Source organism: Ciona intestinalis, chromosome 6 (assembly GCF_000224145.3).
Source record: "Ciona intestinalis chromosome 6, KH, whole genome shotgun sequence".
Taxonomy (NCBI): domain Eukaryota; kingdom Metazoa; phylum Chordata; class Ascidiacea; order Phlebobranchia; family Cionidae; genus Ciona; species Ciona intestinalis.
This window is the reverse complement of record NC_020171.2, coordinates 841,461-863,717: the sequence shown is the minus strand read 5'-3', so window position 1 is coordinate 863,717 and position 22,257 is coordinate 841,461. Positions and strand designations below refer to the sequence as shown.

General features: G+C 34.7%; 1 protein-coding gene across 3 annotated transcripts; it reads right to left on the bottom strand.

Annotated features, from left to right (window-relative positions):
* Positions 1–47: 47 nt before the first annotated feature.
* On the bottom strand, positions 48–21,692 carry LOC100178395 (C3a anaphylatoxin chemotactic receptor-like). 3 transcript variants are annotated; one of them, XM_026834796.1, is made up of 12 exons: positions 21,600–21,692; positions 12,794–13,213; positions 11,756–11,824; positions 11,589–11,705; positions 10,927–11,045; positions 6,426–6,601; positions 5,834–5,922; positions 4,867–5,100; positions 4,514–4,693; positions 3,923–4,146; positions 2,167–2,370; positions 48–562 (listed from the first exon to the last, which is right to left on the bottom strand). In XM_026834796.1, the coding sequence occupies exons 1-12, from the start codon at positions 21,622–21,624 to the stop codon at positions 476–478; spliced, it is 1,944 nt and encodes a 647-aa protein (XP_026690597.1). In that variant the 5' UTR covers positions 21,625–21,692; the 3' UTR covers positions 48–475. The 3 variants fall into 3 exon arrangements, with proteins under 3 accessions (XP_026690597.1, XP_026690596.1, XP_009858829.1); XM_026834795.1 differs by lacking the exon at positions 21,600–21,692 and having other exon boundaries at positions 12,794–13,301; XM_009860527.3 differs by lacking the exons at positions 11,756–11,824; positions 21,600–21,692 and having other exon boundaries at positions 12,794–13,301.
* Between the last annotated feature and the right edge of the window lie 565 nt (positions 21,693–22,257).

Here is a 22,257-nt window from a genome sequence, read left to right as displayed (position 1 = left end):
TTCTACGTACATAAAAGTTAGAATCATCCAAAATATAGACAAACAAATTAAAACATCAATGCAAAGTAAATTTTAATACCATGAATTCTTACTCGAATGAAAAAACACTTTATCGGCAGCTGTTAAACTAACATGCACTAAAATCGACATAATTGTAAAATTTTGCAGTGTTTTAGTAAAAAATAAAGCAGGGCCAACTGGTAAACACTAAATACTGTGTTACTGCAATATACCAACTTGATTTAAAAGTTAAATCACGTTTCTGATTTGAAGAAGTGGTTTTAAAACATCTTTTTAGGCGGTGGTTATATAATTACAATAAATTATGTACAAAACGGAAGGAACGAGAAAAATAGGAACATTCGTATCATTTCAAACAAAGTACTTGTGCAGTCATAATGCGACTGAGGTCAACTCAGTCGAAAGTCTTAGGATAGAACAGTATACAGGCTACGCTGTATGTTTAAAGTGGAAGTTAGCATTCGTGTGTCTCCTTGCGAGACTCTAGTAACACTCGTGTACATTCAGTTTGGTTGGTGCGGCTTTCATTCTCCGTCTTTGCCTGGTATTAAAAACAATAGGGTATGTAAAAGTAAGATATATTTTCTTTTAGTTACGTTTATAACATTGATAGCATTTGTTGTAGTCTAGTTATAGCAAGGGTATTAATACACTTTAAAATGTGGCGCATTCATACACCTGATGCACACTGTCAAGTTATATAGTAGGGTGGGAAAGGATGGGACATCTTTTCATTCTGTTTTTTCGTCCCATTTGGTAGTAACGTTTAATAATTATAAAACCGTATCCCCATACACATAGAGTATAGACCGCTGTTCATTGTTTGAAACACGATCAGAATATTTGAATATAACATACGAAAGGTGTCCCATCTTCCCTTACAGTACTATAACATGTATGTCCTATACAAGTATGGTGTGTTCATACACCTCGTACTCACTGTCGTGTTATAACATTGTAAAGGTCAATCTTAAGCTGAAATAGATCAATATTCAAATACAATACGGAAATACGTATATGGTTGCAGATAGTGTTACAGAGAAACGCCCTTTAAACCAAACAAACAGACTGACTCAACATGTTTGAAATAAATCAAACGTGTAAAAGTAAACTTATGATTCATGCTGTTAACATACTTAGCATGAAACATTATTGTTTGGTGATTTATAAATGTAAACAAGGACATGACGAGTAATAGATTCTCTGTAAACAGATAAACAATCTTGATATCAACAATATTTTTAACACCGTTTCCTATACAGTAAATGTACCTATATGGTGGAGTGAGACCTTTAGCTTTAGCACATGATATCCAAATATTCTGATCGAGTTTAAAATAATTAACAACAGTTTATGGGAGTTGTTATCATACGGTTTTATAACTGTTTGAATGTTCTTTGTTTACTACCGAATGGGACGACAAAATAGAATGAAAATGTCCCATCCTCCCCCACCCTACTCTATAACCGTTTTTCCTACGATTCTAAAATACCGTTGTTAATTGTTTAAAACACGATAAGGTTATTTAGATATTGTGTGCAAATGATGTCCAATCTCACCCCACGTTACAATACTAGCGAATTAAACGTCTGTACTTGTCAATGAGTGTCAACCGGTAAAAGGGTTAACGACCCGGGCCATCCAGTTCAATACGTTGTTGTGTGCGTATTTTATTGTTGTGGTGGCCAGAAAGTAAAGAGAAACTAGCCACACGTGATCAAACCCCAAAGGATTATATAGCATGTAAACAAATCTGGATTCGTATAGACGATATAGGAATATAGGCAATAAATCCATTTTCGGTTGCCCACTGAATAAGTTTAAATATAGTCCTGTATGGAATGGTTACTGTTTATTCGGCATTGATCATGAGACGCATGCGTTGTGAACAAACTATAAATTACTACTTGTTCATTTATTTTATCATTGGCGTGCTATAACATCGGTCGTTTTGCTCTGATTTCCTATATTTCGTTACACCAACTAAAGACGCCATTTATAAAGAAACCAAATGAATTAAATATAAAATTTATGTAATAACACGAGTGTTCTGTTTCAAGCGTCTCCTGGCTTAAGGGTTTAATTAAGACTCAACTTTTTGCTTTAATTTCAGAACTAATGTAATTTAAAACTTAATACACTTACCGGCTCTGTTTCACTGTAACCGTTTGAATCTTTTTGAGATCGTTTTCCAGCTATCTCTCTCAGTGGAAAGGAAAACTTATGCTTTTTAGCATAATCACTTTGTCCGTTACCTGACCCCCCGCCGTGGTACTCGACCTCGCCACCTCCTGAACCTCGGCTCAGTCTTCTTACACCAACAAAGTTGCTCAAGCGTTTGGTGAAATTCTACAATAAAAAAAAAGTTGAATATAGATGTTTAAAAGTATCAAAATTATATAGGCTGTGTATGTATCCGAAACGTTAAAATGTATAGAGGGCATGGCGCAGTGGTTTGCGCGCATGCCTCTAGACTTCTTGAGTTATAGGTGCAAGGCTTTTAAAGCACTACTGCTGCCATTAGGAGAATATGTGTCTTTGGGCAAGAATTTGGTCTAATCCAGTGGTCACTAATAGGCTGTCTAAACTCGCGTAAGCGGGGACGAGGTGTGGAAATCAGAACACCCGTGTTGTAATGAACCACCCGCGTTAAAACCCGTACCATAACGATACATCGATTACCCCACCATTCAAGTATGAATAAGTTACTTTCTATTTAAAATTCAGATCAAATTTTTGCGAAGTGTAAAAAATTATCAGATGACATGAAGGTGTCAAAAGTAAATCAAAAACAATTATGATGTATAGTGGGGTATGGAAAGATGGGACACCTTTTCGTTTAGTTTTCTCTTTTTATTTAGTAGTAAACAAAGAACATTCAATGAATTATAAAACTGTATCTTCACGACTTCGATATACCGTTGTTAATTGTTTAAAACACGATCAGGCTATTTGGATACTATGTGTTAAATGTGTCCCATCTTCCCCCACTCTACTATTACTATTGTAAACGTGGTCTGCGACTCGCGTATGCAACTAAATGTTTTTCTACAAACAAGTAAAACGTAAAGCGAGACTCAAATGACCGAAATTGAATTTTTCAGATTTTAAAATTCAGATGAAAAATCCGCGAATATTATTTTTGAAATCATTTCTGCAAGAGTTTTAATATCACTGCACAAAATCTTGGCATACTTATCAACGGTGTCTTTCCAAGTGTGCTTATATCGACATTTTGTCACTTAATTTGTTGCCATATTGATTTAAGTGGCCCAATACGTCGGGCAAGATTGGAATTCGTTATTTCTTCATGTGAATTTCTATCTTTGCCCAATTTAATTGAAAAATTAAAATGAACTTCTTATACCTTATAGTGCATTTCTCAAAACCGTATGCTCTTAATGTTTTTTTTTCTGTTAATAATTTATATTTTATTTTATGCAAATTTGTCCAGCCTAAATTGAGGTACAAGTGTATAGCATTACGTGATAAAGCTTTTTTGATAGTTTAACACGAAAGGGAAACTTTATGGTACCTATATTGTATGTCAAAATGTACAAACGCTAATTTAATCTTTTAAATATTCTTTGTTTACTTTCATACGGTACGAAAAGAGAATGAAAACGTACTATCCTAAAGTGCTATATCTTATGGGCTATTAAAACCTTATCGGTTACAATTGGAAGGGTATTAATAGTAAACAATCAGCGAGATATATAAACGAAAATCACCGTATAAAAATGAATGTAGCTTATTTATCCTCGCGTGACGGGGCAAGAGCCGTTATAACTCGCTATGTATTGTTTCATACACCTCTTGCCCGCTTACGAGTTACCGCGTATGTAACTTAGTGGGTGATTTTAATAATTGTTAGGTGTTCTGTTTTAAATAAGCTTCTTACCTGGTGGTCGCCACTATGTGTTCCGCCCTGTTGGTGTACTCCAGTCGCCATGCTTCCTTTGCGACCCATTCTTCTGCGAGCCATTGCTACACTATCCCGAAACCTTGTTGTGAAGTTATGACTCAAGAAGCTGTACAGTATCGGGTTGATTGCGGCGTTCGAGAAACTAAACGCCACAAGAAAATGCTCGATTCCGTAGCAAGGTGTCACAGAAAGGTCAAGTCCTAAAAAATTATAGAAATATAATCATAATACAGTACTGTGGGTAAGATGGGCTACTGTTAGCACCTGAATCCCATACTTTTTTATCTTGTTTTAAATATTTAATAACGCTTTTTTAGAATAAAGGGCTTTGTGTACATAAATCTGTAAATAATTTTTGTTTACTACCAAATGGGACGAGAAAAGATACTATAAACATGTTCCATCTTATTCCTTTGTAGATAAGAGAAGAACTTGTTACCATATGCATATAAAGAAGAGCTGGGGGTCATATTAAAAATCAATTCCAAAATGACGTAAAAACACAACAAACATACAAAAAAGGCTCAATTTTAGCCTAAAAAAGGCTCAAAAGTCCCAAATACTTACCTCGTATCTTAGCCAATGTAAAGAGATGGTTTGGCAGCCAACATACGACGAAGCATACCACTAGTACAGCCACCATACGTGTTACACGCTTCCTCATGCTTATAGTACGTTTCCCAGTCATGTTTGCAATCTTGTCTTCGGATGTTTGGAGCCGTTTTACAATCATTACATAACTGATTGCTGGTATAAAAAAAAATATTAAAAAACGAAAATATTTGGTATTTTTGTTATAAATTTAATTTAATAGTCCAGCGCCGTGGCCTAAAAGGTACCAGATTCGATGCTAAATAGTGGCAAGACTATATAAATGTGCTAATGTTGTCTCATCTTACCCCATAGTACTATAAACTTACTTATCACTATAAAAGGTAGAACAAATCCAACGACAAAATCAACCACAAGCCATGTTTTGTACACCTTCTTCTGATGTTTATGCGAACATGTGTATTCATGACTTTGATTGTTGCCAAACAGAAAGCTATCGTTGGTGTTAAACAGTGATTCCCGGCCTCTGTTGTAGTCGTGATTGTAAACTGGAAACACTGGCTTGCTCGTGGCGTCTACAGTCTCGGTCTCGAAGTTATCGTCTGTAAAGAAGTTAAAATATTGAAAAAAAAACTTGTTTATCCTCGTGTGGCGAAAAAACGACAGTCGTTATAACACCGGATTTTCATTGCATACACCCCGTACGTATCTCGGTATCTGCATATACCAGCTACCATGTAGATAACTCTTTAGATTAATGTTTTTATTGTGCAAGTATTAACATAAGGGAAAACTGGATTGGAGGAATTGCAGTTAAGTAATTTGCCCAAGAACACACACGCCCACAATGGTATACAGTAGCGTTCTATGTCTCCCCGTTTTTTGGCGTGTATCGCCGTATAAGACATCACCCATATAGAAACAAATTACAAGTTAATAAACCTACGTAATGCGAACACATGTCTAATAAACAGCAGTCATAGGCAATATCAGAGACCTAATAAACATAATAAAACAAATTGTGTTAATATTTGACATCGGACGTGAACTCTTGATGTGTTATGTACTGCCAATAACAAGCAGTGCAATATATTTAATTACAATTCAATATAGATCTGTAGGGTGGGGGGAGATAGAACATTTGTATTCTATTTTCTCGCCCCGTTTGGTAGTAAACAAAGAACATTCAAAGAATTATAAAACCGTATCCTCACGACTCCCATAGACCATTGTTTAAAACACGGTCATTTAGATATTATGTGCCCAAGGTGTCCCGTCTTCACCCACCCTACTATATTTAATTACAATTCAATTTAGAACTGTGTGTGACATTACCTTGAGCGGTGACCCCATCGTCAGTGAAAAGACCTTCATCAAAAGCTGTGGTTGATTCAATTTCGGGTACAAGTTCATAGTCAGAAGCCCTGTGATGAATATTGATTTAACAAACATTTATTGGTCGTAATATTAGAGTAACTGCAAGTACAAGAAGCAGTAGGGCACCAGTGGTATTCCCCGCAAGGATAAATAAGCCATTATATATTGTACTCCATACACAAGTAATGTGAAATGCATATACATGTATATATACACAAATACACATTGTATTGCGCTTTTTTAAATTTGAGTACAATTTGTGGTGTATGGATTTTGGAAACACAAGGTAATGTAACAATGTTTAAAGTCTTTTGAATGGAGTTGTTTAGTTAAAAAAAATGGGTTACATATTCACACCATATTATAATCGTGTTATAATGACTGCTGTTGCCCACCACACAAGAATAAATAAGGCGCTATTCCTATATTCATTCATTCATTCATTCATTCATTCATTCATTCCTTTATTCATTCATTTTTTTCTTAATTTATCAGAATATAGATTGGGTAAGATAAATCATAGGGGCCAGTTACTATTACGTCCACTTACACAAAAATATAAGTTTCCGATTCATTAAACTTCACATAACCAGGGAACATGAGACGACAGATGGTTCGGTCCACCACTTTCTCTGTACGAGCATACATTAGTATTGGTATGGTCATGCAACCTGCTGCCAGCCATACAACAAGGCATACGATCATCGTACGTCGTCGTGTTCGGAGCTGGAATAAAACAGGGTTATACAAAATAGGAATATTGTAAAATAATGAGGTTTTTAAAATGGAAAGACATTAAAACCTTCTTGGTTAAAATGGCACTGCTACGCTTTAGGGCTAAAGGTAAATTTTTGCAACCTGGTTCGTATCATATATAGTGCTTGGACGTATATATGTGTTTTATAGAAATAGGTTCACGAAGGGACCTTTACGCGACGTCGAAACGTCGGTACGCAAATAAATGCCAGGAGAGCTATTTTAGAAAACATAGCCTACTATTCCTAATTAAATAATAAATTAATATTAATGTCAGCATTGCCCGCTATTTAAAATAATTTAGTTAGACGAATCATTTCCAAAATTATGATTGTTTTTGAGCTACGGTAAACCGCATTATCAATTCAAAACTGGCAAGATAGAAAATTCCTCGAATTTGGCGGATACTTAATTCAATGTAACGGGTAATTGGATTACACGACTGCATTAAAACAACACCTGAAACTTAAGTAAAAAATTGGAAACGGTAATTCCTCTGGCTAAAACAAAATAAAAAGAATAATAAACCTTCCGACTTTGTTAAGCATAGTTCGATTCTTCAAGAGACGTTTTGTCGATATAATGATTTGAAGTTTGTATTTTAAATCATTTTATTTAAAAGAACCTAAACCGCATATGTTACTTCGTGGTTATTGAACTGTTTTTCGGAAGTTTTTGGAAAAGTTTCAAAATAACTCTTCGTGGGTGCGAAGGCGTCATGGTAAAAAAAACGGAAACAAAAAAAAAAGAAAAAAATCTTTGTGAGGACTTCGAATTCTGAACTCAATTCATAGCAAACAGTCAGGCGAAATCAATTGATTTATAAAATATATGGTTTGAAAAACTTCTCGTTTTATTATAACTTGAACAGTTTGATAATTAAACAAAAATTACCTAAGCACAAAAATACAGTAATGTTTGCACTTTTCCAATTTAAAATAAAAGACCGAACACGTTTTGAAACAATTAAATAACAATTCCATTGAACAGATACACCAGGCAATATAATGGTCGTAATATTTAACTTACAGTGTATAGGCCCTTTTTAAACAACTAAATCTTCACGTGTTTTCCTAGTAAAGTATACAATCTAACTTTGTAATTCAATGCATTGGATAGTTAAAAAACTGCCAGGACAATTTGTAATCAAATTTTTCTGTATCATCATAAACATGTGTATATACAAACACGTTCGTCTATGAATAATGAACATAATACAGTTTGTTATTCGATTCCGTATGTAGTGTATATACATCCTAATTGAAGTCAACAGGATAAATAAAGGACAGTCATTTGTTTATGCAAAAGGATGTTAAATTAGGTGAGTCATACATTGTAACCAATACAAACATATAACTACAATACAAGGTACATATGCATAAGTATATGCAAACAAACAAACAAATGTTAAGAATCGTAAAGAAGAATTTCCTTGGTTAACGGAATTTCATAAACGTGTGCAATTTCATTAAAGCTGACCTATATAGTTTACCAGTATAGATGTGAGTTTTTATTAGGGTAAACTATATTTGTTGTTCTATTTTGACATAAAGAGACGGTATATAAGAAATAAGATGATTTGCTTTCAAATGTGACACATACAATATACAGAATGTTTAAGTTATAATACATAAGTTACATTCATTTATATCTGCACACCGTTCAGAAAATTTGATTCTTTATACGTAATAAGAAATTTGATTGTTTAGCTTGCGCTGCTACGCCAAGATGCAAATATCACGTGTCCTACAATACATCCGAACGTGATTGGGCTAAGAAACACAGCGTTTGTGACGTAACAATGAATGCCGATACGTGTGCGCCGGATGCAACGCTTTCTTCCGGTTGCAAGAACGTGAAGTGAAACAACGACTGCGCGCGGTAATCGATGTTTCGGTCAGTATTATGACGTAATAAATCATGGTGGCCATCGGCCAACCAACACAAAAGAAATGTTGTTGTTTTTTGAAAGGCGTTATTCTGTTTCCGGTAAAGATCAAAAACATGTTTGATCACGATTTGAGTTGCTGAGTTTCGTGCGCGCCCATATCACGATAATTGAACGCATTAAAAGTGCTTGCAAAATAACAATGTTTCGCAGAATACAGCCCATAGGTGAACTTTGTATATTACGCAACAAAAACATAGTTTTAAATGTTAATTACATCGGAAAACGAAGTGCAAATTTGTTTATTCCTTAAAATTACCTACATTAAGTGCTTTGTAGATGTTTTTTAACACGTAATTTGCTGAATGGTAAACAAATTAACTTGTATACCGACAACAACAAAATTCACATTTTAAATGATTGATTGAAAACATCTTTCGTTCAAATACAATTATAACGACATGTCAATAGCCAAATATCCTACGCCATTTCTTCTTAATACCTAAATCACCGTTAAAGTGTTTGACGGTTATAGTAAAAGTTGTATCGATTTTATTGACTCTTACATAACGGGGCGGTAAATTCAGTTTCGAAAACTGGCTTACAAAAAGTTGGCTATTAATTGATGCTCAGTATAAAGTTCGCAAAACGGTAGAGCCCTTATTAAGCCATAAGTGCTTTTCTGCTTACATGTATATGAAGAAAAATTGATCTAAAGTTTGTTTTCTACAACGTTTTCGTATTTTAAATCGGCATGTCGGCATGCCGTCATGCCTCGGATTTATACCGAATTTCGTACCAAAGTTTTTCGTCCAAGAATGCATTTATACAACAGATAAAGTTTTAATTGGCCTGCTATCATGCTAAAATTGAAGGGGGAGCGGAAATTCATGAATAAATTAAACAAAAAGCATCGTAAATGTGCTCACCTACGGTTTCATTCATTGATTTAGGCGATAGTCTTATTAAAGGGTCAATATACATTAAAAATCATGGCTGCTAGCAAAGTTATATTGACACGACTGTCTGCATTAATATTTATAATCTGAGATATACACCTTAACTTTAGGAAGGTAATTGAGGAAACTTTCCATGGCTATATAGCATGCTGGGAATCAGCCTTTAACGTCATGGCATGAACGAATATGCTATAGCACGAAAAGTTTGGTAATATATCTTATGTTCACCGTCAAGTTATACCATGTGTACCCTTTTATACACCGGAAATGCATGATGTGATTTCTACGCACCAAATGCCCGCTGTCGAGTTATAACATATAGGTGTCTTCTCATACAATAAACATATGTGACGTTGTGTTTATACACCTCATGCGCACTGTCAAGTTATATCATAGGTGTCTTCTTATGCATCAGACACAAATGGTGTATTTATATACAGCTCATGCTCACATTACAGTAGTACATATCATATTCTGAAACTCTAACGTTATATTACGAATATAGCATTGTTGTAATAAAAAATCGATGTCCTAAGACACTTAACTATCAATTCAAAATTCAATTTTGTTCTATTGATCTGTTCAACTTTAATTATTTGCTTTGAAATTGCAAAATCTTGTCAAATCAAATCAAAACAATGTGCAGCATTCTAAAACATGCCGCAATAGATACGTCATAATAGATATTATGTGCAATACGAAAGTAATCAAATTTACTTTTGGGAATACAAATGCGAATCAAAAGACAACTGACAGTCTGTAGTGCAATACTGTCAGTACATGTGTTAAAATGTTGTAATCAACCTGTCAGCTTATTAGGTTTGGCAGCAGCTCGATGATTTTCTTATTAATAAAACTGAAATACGCCTCAAATCTTTGCTTTAAAAAGTCACTGAAGCAGTTTTACATGAGAAAAAAAAAACAGTTGGTATACTGTACTTATACTTTTCCGAGTTAATTACTAGATTGTTGTAGGCTTTTAAAAATACAAAAAGAAAATACTTAGTATGTTTTTATCGTAAAAAGATTGGTTTGTTGTTATTTTAGTCTCGTCTTGCAATAAAACAAAACCTAGTATCCTAAAATTGACCTTGTTTCGGACGTCGGACTGACAACGTTGTTTATGTAAACCAAGAGATTTGTTTCTACATTGATTCAGTTTGCCATTCGACCGTTTGCCCGGGTCATACAAAACCGCGAACCCCTGAATTTAATTATTAAACACCTAAGAACAGGTTTGCCCTATTTTGTTTAACATGTGTTTTCTGAAAAAGCGCGAAATTGAAATAAAGTTTCTTTAAATTATTACCGCTTTACGTCACAAATCAAATTCGAGTAACCAGAATTCAGCCAATCAAAAGCCATGAACCGCTAGAGCCGTCCATAAAGGAGTCTAATTGGTCCTAAGGGACCGATAAAAGCGTCCACTATGACGTCATAATGCTTACCTGGTGGGACTTTGTGCTGTAAGCTACAGCAACGTAGCGATCGACGCTCATTGCTGTTAGAAAGAAAATCCCAGCGTAGTAACTCAAAAACTTGATCGAATGACACAACGTACATGTGACTGTGGATAAAAACACCTCAATAGTTGCTTGATACAGGAGCGAGAACTCGCGGCTCCAAAATAAACAGCAGTAATTGAATTACACAGCGCCATTATTTAATTACTGAACTGTCGCTACAGTAATCCAGCAGCGTGACCGACTATACTACTAAGCCAATGTCATTGCTGTCCAAGGCGGAATTACGAAACTATTAATAATGTAAGTTACAGATTTTTATGGAACAGCCCATTATTCAACTTTTTTAGTCCCCAGAGAACACACATAAAAGTAGATGGTTTTATAAGTTAAATAGGTAAATTATCTATGGTTGCATAGAAGTCGTGTACTTTAGTATTAATATTTAATGACGGTACTGGAATCGAAAAGCGCAAACTATTTTATTGGGGTCAAGAGAAGGTATACCGAAACTATTGTGGTGTTTAGTGTTAGGTTTCTGGAAAGTATTGTACTAAACTTGATTAGGGATTTAAATCTATTGTGCATCTGAAAATGGTCCAAAAGTCCAGCCCTGTTTTAAAGTACCTTAAAACACATATACATACATGCGCCGAAGGACCAATTCATTGCAACTTTCTGAAGGCCAAAGATTGGCAAAGTCAGTAGCAATGCGCTGTCTGCTATAGCCAGTTGAACGACGTACATAGCGGTCACAGTTTTGCCTGCAAATACAAATAATTCAAGGCAAGACAGTCGTTAGCTTACCTTATACCAGTATTCTGTAGATACCCTCCTTCTGATGTTTTTCGTTGGCTCACGTTAAGCAACATTGAAAACATATCTGAGAAAATATAATAAAACCAGAAAGTTCGCCCTACTTCTGCACTGGTTTTATTATATTATTCTCACAAAGTGTGTATATATATATTTATAATAGTGATGTATGAGGTTCTACGGCCAGGAGACCTGGAATATCAGCTAGAGTTGGCTCAGTGCCTACATTAGCTTTATGGGTGGCTTTGTGTATAATACATACTATTTAATAATGCAGATACAAAATCAACACTAGAATATTAGATTATATACCAGCAGTCAAATATGCAAAAAAAATTCTTTTAAATGGACCAAATACTATCTTTAAGTTTTGCAGGTTTAAAAATAAATATAATATAGTGGGGTGGGGGAAGGTGGGACACCTTTAGCACAAAATATATAAATATCCTGGTCGTGTTTTAAACAAATAACAATGGTCTATGAAAGTCGCGAGGACAAGGTTTTATAATTCTTTAAATGTTCTTTGTTTACCACCAAAATGTACGAGAACATAGAATGAAAAGGTGTCCCATCTTCCCCATCCTACTACACTATATTTTTTATTGGTATAAGGTTATGCCAAAGGGCCCAATATTTAGGTTGTCAATTCGCTCCTAAATAAATATAGTATTGTGGGTGTAAGATGGATACCGTAAGCAGATAATATAATATCCCATATTATCTAATCGTGGTTTAACCAAGCTCTTCAGAGTCATGAAGAAACGGTTATGAATCTCTGTAAATATTCTTTACTACGTAATGAGACGGAAAAATGAAACAAAAACATGTCCCATCATACCCCAACCCACTGCAGCATATACAAAGGCTATTTTAGGACATTAATCGTAATGCTTTGCCTAAATAACCTTGTTAGGCAAAGTAATAAAATTACACACTCAAGGTGTTGCTGCAGAGAATTGATTATCTAATATGAGCATTATAAAGGTGGCATTTAAATTTCAGCATTTTAAAGGGAGAATAAAAAATCCCGAATTACCGATTTCACGTCCAGCGAAGATAACGAAGAAGACAACCCCGTTCGCGATCAGGCCCACAAATGTGATTATTGCGTAGATAATTGCCAGTGTGATCTCCATAGGCTTAATCGCCTTTTTATCGTAGCTCGGGTCTCTACCGTTATAATCGGCTTCGCCATAAACCAATCCTTCGTAACCCTCTGCGTACTCGATGTCGGCAAATATATTTGGATCTCCGTTCCCAATTAAAGATCCCATTTTGTCGCTTTCTTCACCAAGATCAAGATCGTAAAAATCGTCATCATTTGTCTTCAAGCCGTCGCCTACGTCAGAAGCTACGTCATCACCGATTCCGAAATCAAGCCCATTCCCGGCTACGTCATTGCTCGTTACGTCATCAAGCGAGTTGCTGTCACCCGTCTCTTGGGCATGGTTAGGAGCTAATAATAACAACAAGAGTAGCAGTGTAAAAATAAACACCGTTTTCATAATGCGGCTCAATGCGCTCTGGAAAGGGTAAATGTGAAAGATTAAATACTTAGCAAATAAAAGTACGTCTTAAGCCTTTAAAACATTGTACAGAAGATAAAAGAAATTAAACATACGTATTGATGTATTTATAAACCTTTTAGAATCTCTAACATTTGAATTGTTACATGTGTAAAGATATATAGTAGGGATATGCGACACCTTTAGCACATACTATCCAAATATCCCTGATCGTGTTTTAAACAATTAACAATGCTCAATGGGAGTCGTGACTCGTTAGGAAACGGTTTTGTAATTGTTTGAATGTACTTTGCTTAATTTATTACCGGAACAAAAAAATATGCTCCATCTTCCTCCACCCTACTATGTCAAACACAAAACTTAGCATAAAAATCTTCCCACAAAGTTGCAATTACCGCAAGGTGTTCTCTCTCTAAATACGCGTCAATTTAAAACGGAAGCATTAGACAGCTCTGGTATATAATCCGCTTACTAATTCTTCCTATTACAAGCACCCAGATGACAGCTCGGTCAATCTATCGCGCAAAGAACGAGAGTTTATCCTTTAGACACCTTGCCGGAAATTGAGTGATTTGTAATTTAACGCGAACAGTTCTGTATTAGGAACTATAACAAAACGTTGCGAATACGTATAATACATAATGCCAAGATGAAATATTACAAACATGACAGTCAATGTCTAAATTCGGGATTCGGGAAGTTGGAACACATTTTCATTCTATTTCCAACTGATTTCACCAATATATAGTAGAGTGGGGGAAGATGGGACGCCTTTTAGCTCCATTGTCTCGTTCCATTTAGTAGTAAACAAAGAACAGTCAAAGATTTATAAAACTTTATTCTAACGACTCCCATAGACAGTTGTTAATTTTTTAAAACACGATCAAAATAGTTAGATATTATGTTCTAAAGGTGTTCCATTATCCCCAATCCTACAATATATATATATATCTCCAAATGTGTAAACTATAGGCTCGCCCTGCACCATATACTATACTGCGCGATTGATATACATATACTACCGATTGCAAAGTCAAGTCCGAAATCAGAATGCAGTTTCTTTAAAGTCTGCCCTTTTTATATTGATCGTATCGCATAGGCTATTGTATGGATAAAGCCGACAAGAGGAGCATCACTATTGTATTAAATTATTTCTTTGAAATAACTTGAATAAATTTCAACGTACGCGTTTTGATATGAATTAGTAATAGGCATTGTCGAGTTACATAAATACATGGTTATAGTTTTACATCGTAACAGTACAATGTGTTACACCTAAAATGACATCAGTTGTTATTTATAACTCACTATGAGCAAAAATTACACAATAAAACAATAACAAAAAAAGTAGGGTAACTTATAATATTTTTGTATAGCTTGTATAAACTGTTGCAAAGACGTTTTTTTCGTACCTTCGTTTTGACGATAAAATATATATTTCTACTCGTGTTATTCTGTTTAACGGAGTACTATATAGAGTCAAATCTATAGGACAAAATTAAACTAGTTTAGTTTTAATTGTCTTTAATAGGCTTCGATTTTTTGCATAATAGACATTATATAGTTTAGCTAAAACTGCAAAAGATTAATTTCGATTTTTTGCACAATTGACGTTTACCTATGACGACATAATAATGATTTTATGCAAACGGTCGTAAGCAATGTAAAAGCTTGGAGGTTTCTAAAATTACTTTCTTCATTAATCTACATTAATTATGTATTACATTGCTTTCGGTGACCTTATTTTAACGTGGATTCCTATATACGATCATGTAGCGGTTATGCTTTAAACGTTGAGGGGAGGGAATTTATGTTGTTTGCTTATTCAAGGGAAAAATTAAAGCAAAAATATAGGCCGCATGTTTTGTATTATATGTTTTTGTTGTGCGATTAAATTCCGGATAGAATTATTAGTTTGTATATAGGATAACATGCATACGATATTTTCATGTTTTAATAATTTATGATTCTCAGTTATTATAGCCCTGACCCAAATTTTTAATGCTTTATGAATGTTGTTGTAAAAGTTAAATCATTCGTATTTCGTATAAGGGCTTTACCAACGAAAATTAGTCTTAACAAAAAATGTCAATTTAAAGTATTATTAAGCACGATAGTAAACTTATTTCCCCCGCCACTTAAATTCTATCAAAATAAACTGTCAGATGCGGTTGCACTCACAGAACTGACCACGTCTGTATAATTACACGCGAACCCATTCTAAGGCACTATATCCCATAACGCTTAATTCAAATGAGAACTGACATATGTAATGTACAGAAAACAGAACTTTATAATAATACTACTATAAGTTATTACAATCTTAAATTAAACTTTAGGATTTTATTTCATATATTCGCTTTGCAGATGATTTGTATATTCTTGTAAAATAAAGTTAATGATTTTACAAAATATTTCTTATCCATTCTATTTTGGTGACGGAAAAATGAACCCTCGGGAATTTCATGCTGTTCTCCCGGACCGCGCTGGTATAGCGCTATGCAGCATAACAATTTCTTATTTAGAATGACTGCATAACTATAACTGCAGCACTACGTTACATTATAAAGGATAGGAATCCGTACGCTTTAAATCTAATGTGACGCGTGGGAGAGTATTACACAAAACAAGAATTTAAAACTACTTTTATTGTCATTTGCTGCTTTTGGTCGTCATTTGCTGCTTGTTTTGCGATAAAGTAAATCGGTATATAAGTAACATGTTAAATAGAAAATTAGTAAACAATACAATAAAACGTACTTACGTATTGTACACTTTTATCCCAACAAATTTCTAATTTACTTTTACAGAAAAGAGCATAAAAAAACAACTTGACAAAATTTCTTACATGCTCAAAACACTAGTTCATAACATTTTGCAGAGAAATTAACTCAAAGCTTATCGAAAAACAAAAGCAACTGCCTTGAATTACCAACGCGAATTGAAGGTAATTATTACACACGTCGACAACGTTGTCTAGTTTTGAGCACGCACGCCAGACATTGAGCCAAAAGCAAGGTTGGTCGTTCTGTACGCACGAATGCAATGCAATTCGCATTTTAAAGTAAAAACAAGTCTATTTTAAAGTAATACAGATTTAGTACGAGGTAGGGTAAGATGTGACATGTTTTGTCCTCTTTTATTTTACCGTTTGATAGTAAACAAGGAATATTTACAGAATTATAAAACCGTAGCCCCGCGACTCTTAAAAAGCGTTGTTAATTGTTTTAAACACGATTAGGAAATATGGAATTTAGGAGCTAACGATGTCCCATATTATCATACCATACTATTTTTTACGATGCAACTTGATTCTATGAATCTCAATGCCCAATATAAAACACAGTTTAAAAGTCAGAGTGCACACAATGTTAATTTAAACAGAAAATAAATCCTATTTTTTGCCACAATATTCTATATAAATCTCAATACACGATTGCAACTACCTGCCTGGCAGAAATACTGTGTTTATAAAGGTAAAAAAATCGTTACTAATTCGTTTTAAAACCTATCTAAATCAGAATATCTTTTCCCGCCTTGTCGCACGAGCGCCAGAGACAAATGCAAAACAGAATAGGAGAGTCTGCGTCTTCAACTGTATTGTGACGTAACACTGGGTGACGTAATCGTCTCTTTCCGCTCTCGGGGCATGTGTCGCGCGATATATATTACGACCGAGGCGCAGTGTTTATATATACTACAAATGCGTTCAAAATCAAGGTTATATTGTGAGGTATAAAAATCAACCACAGTTATATAGTAGGTTGGGGTAAGATGGTTTATGTTTTTTCTCTTTTATCGTCCCGTTTGATAGTAAACAAAAAATATTTACTGAGTTACATAACCGCATCCTTGCGACTCTAAAATAGCGTTGTTAATTGTTTAAAACACGGTTGGGAAATATGGGACAAAATACATAACGACTTTTATAACGCCACTAAATACCTAAGCTTTTAACACTCTACATACTTATTTAATTAGCCTATATTTATTCTATTGCATGCTGATATTGACGACTGTAAAAAAACAACACATTTTACTCGATTTTTATAAACTAAAACAACCTACCGTCTGAATAACAAGCTATATTTAAGTGTCTTAATGAATCAACAACGCATACGTGATCATTGAGAAAAAAAAACAAAAGAAAAAATGTAACTTGATACTGTAGGAAATACACCTCTACGTCAATCGGTATATTTTGCCGATAAAGTTACATCTGTTTGCCCGTGTATTGGTCGCATGCTTTCCAATGTTATGTATTGCCCGGGACGTATTTAAAAATACGGTTTTATAATTCTTTGATCGTTCTTTGTTTACTACCGAATGGGACGAGAAAATAGAATGAAAAGTGTATCCATTTCACCCACCCTATTATATATATTAGGGTGGGAGAAGATGGGACACCTTTCACACATAATAACCAAATATCTTGATCGTGTTTTAAACTATTAACAACGGTCTATAGGAATCGTTACGATACGGTTTAATAATTCTTTAAATGTTCTTTGTTTACTACCAAATGAGACGAGAAATAGATTAAAAACGTGTCCCATCTCCCCCACCTTATTATATACCACAAACCTTGCGCCTCTTACTTTTATATGCCTCAAATGTTTAAGTTCTATTACGTTTATTAGTATTGAACGATTGGCTTACTGTTTATAGGCTATACACTAATACTGGTAAGATAACGCTTGTAACGTAAACAAGTCAATAACCAATAAGTATGTTTACACTTAAAACCGTCATTGGTTATAAGTCATAGCATACACTAAATTTAAATTTAGGTAAAAAACTTTTACACTTAACTCTAAGTAACTGTATTACTAATGTGTGGAGTTGAAAAAAAACAAATAAACAGCATTAAAATTAGAAACGAAAATGTTACTATGGCTTTACCTACATCACATCACGTTCATCGTTATTATTTTGCATTGAAACTGGCTTAACGCCGCCTGCAGAACGGAAACGATTGTTGCACGTTTTCTACGACGCCACAGACTATAGCTTGTTTGTAAACAACCAACAACAAATATAGAAAATCGTAATAAACAGAGACGATAGCTCATTAAGAATGACGCCGACGGTTAATATAGTGGGGTGGGAGAAGACACTTTTTCATTCTATTTTCTCGTCCTATTTGGTAGTAAACACAGAACATTAAAATAAATATGAAACCATATCCTCACGACTCCCATAGACCGTTGTTTATTGTTAAAACTCGACCAGGGTATTCGGATATTATGCGCTAAAAGCTGTCCCATCTTCCCCGACCGTACTATATAGACATACACTATAATACATTGAAGCTCGACGGGATGCATGAGGTGCATCACTTTCAACACGATTAGGATATTTGAATAACATGTGCTAATGGTGTACGCCCATTTCCCCCACAGTACTATATAGGTCCAGAAATAAGTTATACCGTATCCTTAACCTAACCACAAAAACTGTGCTCTCACTGTTCTAACTAAGTTAGTATCGAACCAAATGGATGAATTATATGCCATACGCCATTTAGTAATTATAATTGACGACGTTTTATTTCGTTACGTTGCGAGTGCCCAATCAGGATGGAAAAATCAAGTGAAAAGCCATCTGTGAATTGACGTGTTTTTTGGGAATCAAAACAGTGTTGTAAACAAGATTTTAAGACTGTATACGGATAATAATCATGAAAAAGGTCACTCAAGTTCCCACAATCTTTAGAAAATCGACTTTAAGCATTGGAGTGGCAACTATGTATAAGTTGCTCAATTCCCACCAACGAGATTAAGAAAGACCAAACCAAAAAATCGTGTCTGTTTATCCATACACTACACACAGCTCGACAGTGCGCACAGCAGTGGCAATCATAGATAAGTCACCCAAGTTTCCACCCACGAGGATATAAATGACCGAACAAACCAAAAGTCATGCCTTACTTTTCTAAATTGCTTGCTAAACTGACTGAACAGTCCGCCAGTCAGTTAAAACTGAACAAAAGTACAACATCTAGATTCTATACTGTTACACAGACACTTCCAAATTCCTATATTATAACTCTGAATAACTGCACAGCAATATGACTTTCACCTAGCCCTATACCTTAACATTAATCTAAACTCATGGTCACTGCTGGCAGTCGTCGCTGCCCTATATGAGGTCTATTGAGCTTTGTAAACACAGCAAAATACTCCCTAACTATAAATCGATATCATTTCTTATCAGAAGATCCAAGGTTTGTTTTGACAATTATTTTCTACGATTTTATTAAACATCAAAATGATAATGTTCATGTGCAGGTGCATAGACTATGATACAGAATTAGTTCGTTATTTTTTATCTAAAAAGTGTAAAGTTATAACCAAAACACATATATGAGTAAAACAAACTTGTTTAAACTATAGCTAAACAAAACACATTCTAGTAGTTATTAAAGCTCTGAAACGAAGCCAAAATTTTTGTAGCTGCAACAAATTAATAAAATAGAGACTGACTTAATTAAAAAACGTTAGTCCTTTTATAGACCTAAAAATAAAATCAAAAACAGAACTGTTCGGATATTCGGACTAAATTAACATAAACAAGACGGAGAAAATATTCGAACATCTGCCTTGGCTTAATTTTCGACCACCTAGGTTATAAAAAACAAAGTTAAATCCTATCAAAACTGACAACTAACACCCCCCAAAAACGGAACATCCTTGCCTAATTAGCATAAACAAGATAGAGAAATGGTTTTCCCAGCAGGCGCGTCTCGATATTCGAAACAAAACGAACTGATTTAGCCTTACTAATTTAACAGGGCTTAAAAACTGTTTTCAAACCAAAAACGGGAAAAATGCGGTTGCTAATATTACGCTATGTTAGGTCGTTTTACGGAAATACCATGGAAATGTATAGGAATTAGGAACGCGTATATATGGAAATTTGTGGTTACACTTAACCTCAGTATCAGACTTGGGAAAATTGATTTATAATTGTTTGTGGCCGTTTTTATCATTTCAGAGTATAATATATAGTAGGGTGGAGTAAGATGGGACGTGTTTTTCATTTTATTTTCTCGTCCCATTTGGTAGTAAACACGAAACATTTAAATAATTATAAAACGGTTGTTTAAAACACGATCAGGATATTTCAATTTCAATTTCTAAAGGTGTCCCATCTTTCCCTATACCCCACTATATATAGCCGAATGTTTAATTATTGATATCCAATTTTGTTGAACGGTTCTTGGACATTTGATATGCAGCTGTGATAATATGGTTGTTCCTATATCAACACCGCATAAGGCTAAATAGAGAGAAGCTATGATATAAAATACAGTTCCGTGGTATATATGTATATAGGTGGCTTAAGATGAACACCGTAAGCACAAAATAAACAATCTTTAATCTTGTTTTTATAATAATTGCTAATGCTCTTTCTCTCAGAGTCTTTAGAATACGAATATATAATGCTGTCATGGACCATCTTATCTCGACCGATTATATGAAAAAAGTCCTATATTGCGTGTAGATAAAATATGCACAATACATATATAGGTCTAATGTATACACTCAATAACGCTAGGCCATACGTAATGCGACCAGGGCAAATATAAAGGCTTGATAGCAATATACAGGCTCTACACTCTACAGATATGAGATAAATAAATCAATACGTATGGAATAGAATATAACAAGCGGAAAGCGGGGCATTGAATCTGGCACGTTCTGACATTATTGAGCGCTGAGCAATGTCTTGCGCATATTTTAACTACACGCAAGATTACTTTTTAATATCGTATCCAAGTATGCGTCCCCTGAGACACATATGTACGCGTGGCGTTTGAATTGTGACGCCAAATTAGTAATTATGATGTCATAACGACCGCGAGACGGATGTTTTAGCACTGGTTTGGAATGACAAAATTCGTTATATCAGCTGTCAGTCAAATGAACATTTTAAAATAACATACAGTGCGTGTCGCTTGGAGCATATGGTATAATAGATGATTGGGGTAAGATGGTATACGTTTTCATTCTCTCTTGTCGTAATGTATGTTTAGTAGGTTGGGGTAAGATGGTATACAGTTTATTTTGCTTTTATCTTATTATATAGTATGTTGGGGTAAATTGGTTGACGTTTACATTCGCCTTTTTACCGTCATATTTATATTAATCAATACACAACTATCCTATCCTCATGACTGTAAAAGTGCGTTGCTAATTGTTTAAAACACGACCAGGAAATATGGAATAATATATACTAACTGTATTAATTTTACACCCTGCTAAACGAAGAATTCAAAACACGAATATCGTAGAACTGTTACTTTGTACTTACGTGTGTTTGTATCTTCAATGGTCATTTTCCGGCTGTCCTGAACTTTTTGTCAGAGCAAACGCCATTGTTTTTGGCCTGTGAGTACTAATTGATGGTTAAATTGCTGTATTAGTGGTATTTATGTATGTATATGTAACGTATGTACGTTAAACATATATGTATGTAATAAATGAATAACTTACTTTATCCTCGCGTGGAAAGAAGACGGTAGTCGTTATAACACGGGTGTTCTGTTTCATACACCTCAAACCTACTTATGAGTTACCAGGTATGTAACTTTGTGGAGGATTGTATTTTTTCTGTATGGCTGAAAAAATAGACAACCCATGGGTTGGACCCATAAGTGACTACTGGGTTAAAGCAATTGCCGTTAAGTGTCTTGCCCAAGGACACGTACGCCCACAGTAGTAGCAGCGACGAGCCTTGAACCCGTATTAGTTCCTATACAAATAACCCTGTCTTAAATTTCGCAACATCGAAAAAAAAGCGAACAGAAAAATTAAATGCATGGCTCTTTAGCGCCCACTGACGGACGGATTAAATTCAAAATCGCAATTATTTTAAAAGAGAATTAAAGGATACTTTGCATTAGATTCTCATACAACGAACGGAAGTGTAATACGAGACCAACCCACAACATATTACGTGAATTTATTAC

Bases quoted from the DNA above. Each gene is read 5' to 3' on its own strand.
- LOC100178395 (XM_026834795.1), bottom strand. From the start codon at position 13,262: ATGAAAACGGTGTTTATTTTTACACTGCTACTCTTGTTGTTATTATTA. The intron at 6,602-10,926 runs GTAAGCATTATG...GTTTTATTCCAG, and splicing joins ACAGCACAAAGTCCCACCAG to CTCCGAACACGACGACGTAC. The intron at 563-2,166 runs GTAAGTGTATTA...TTTTAATACCAG, and splicing joins GTTACAGTGAAACAGAGCCG to GCAAAGACGGAGAATGAAAG.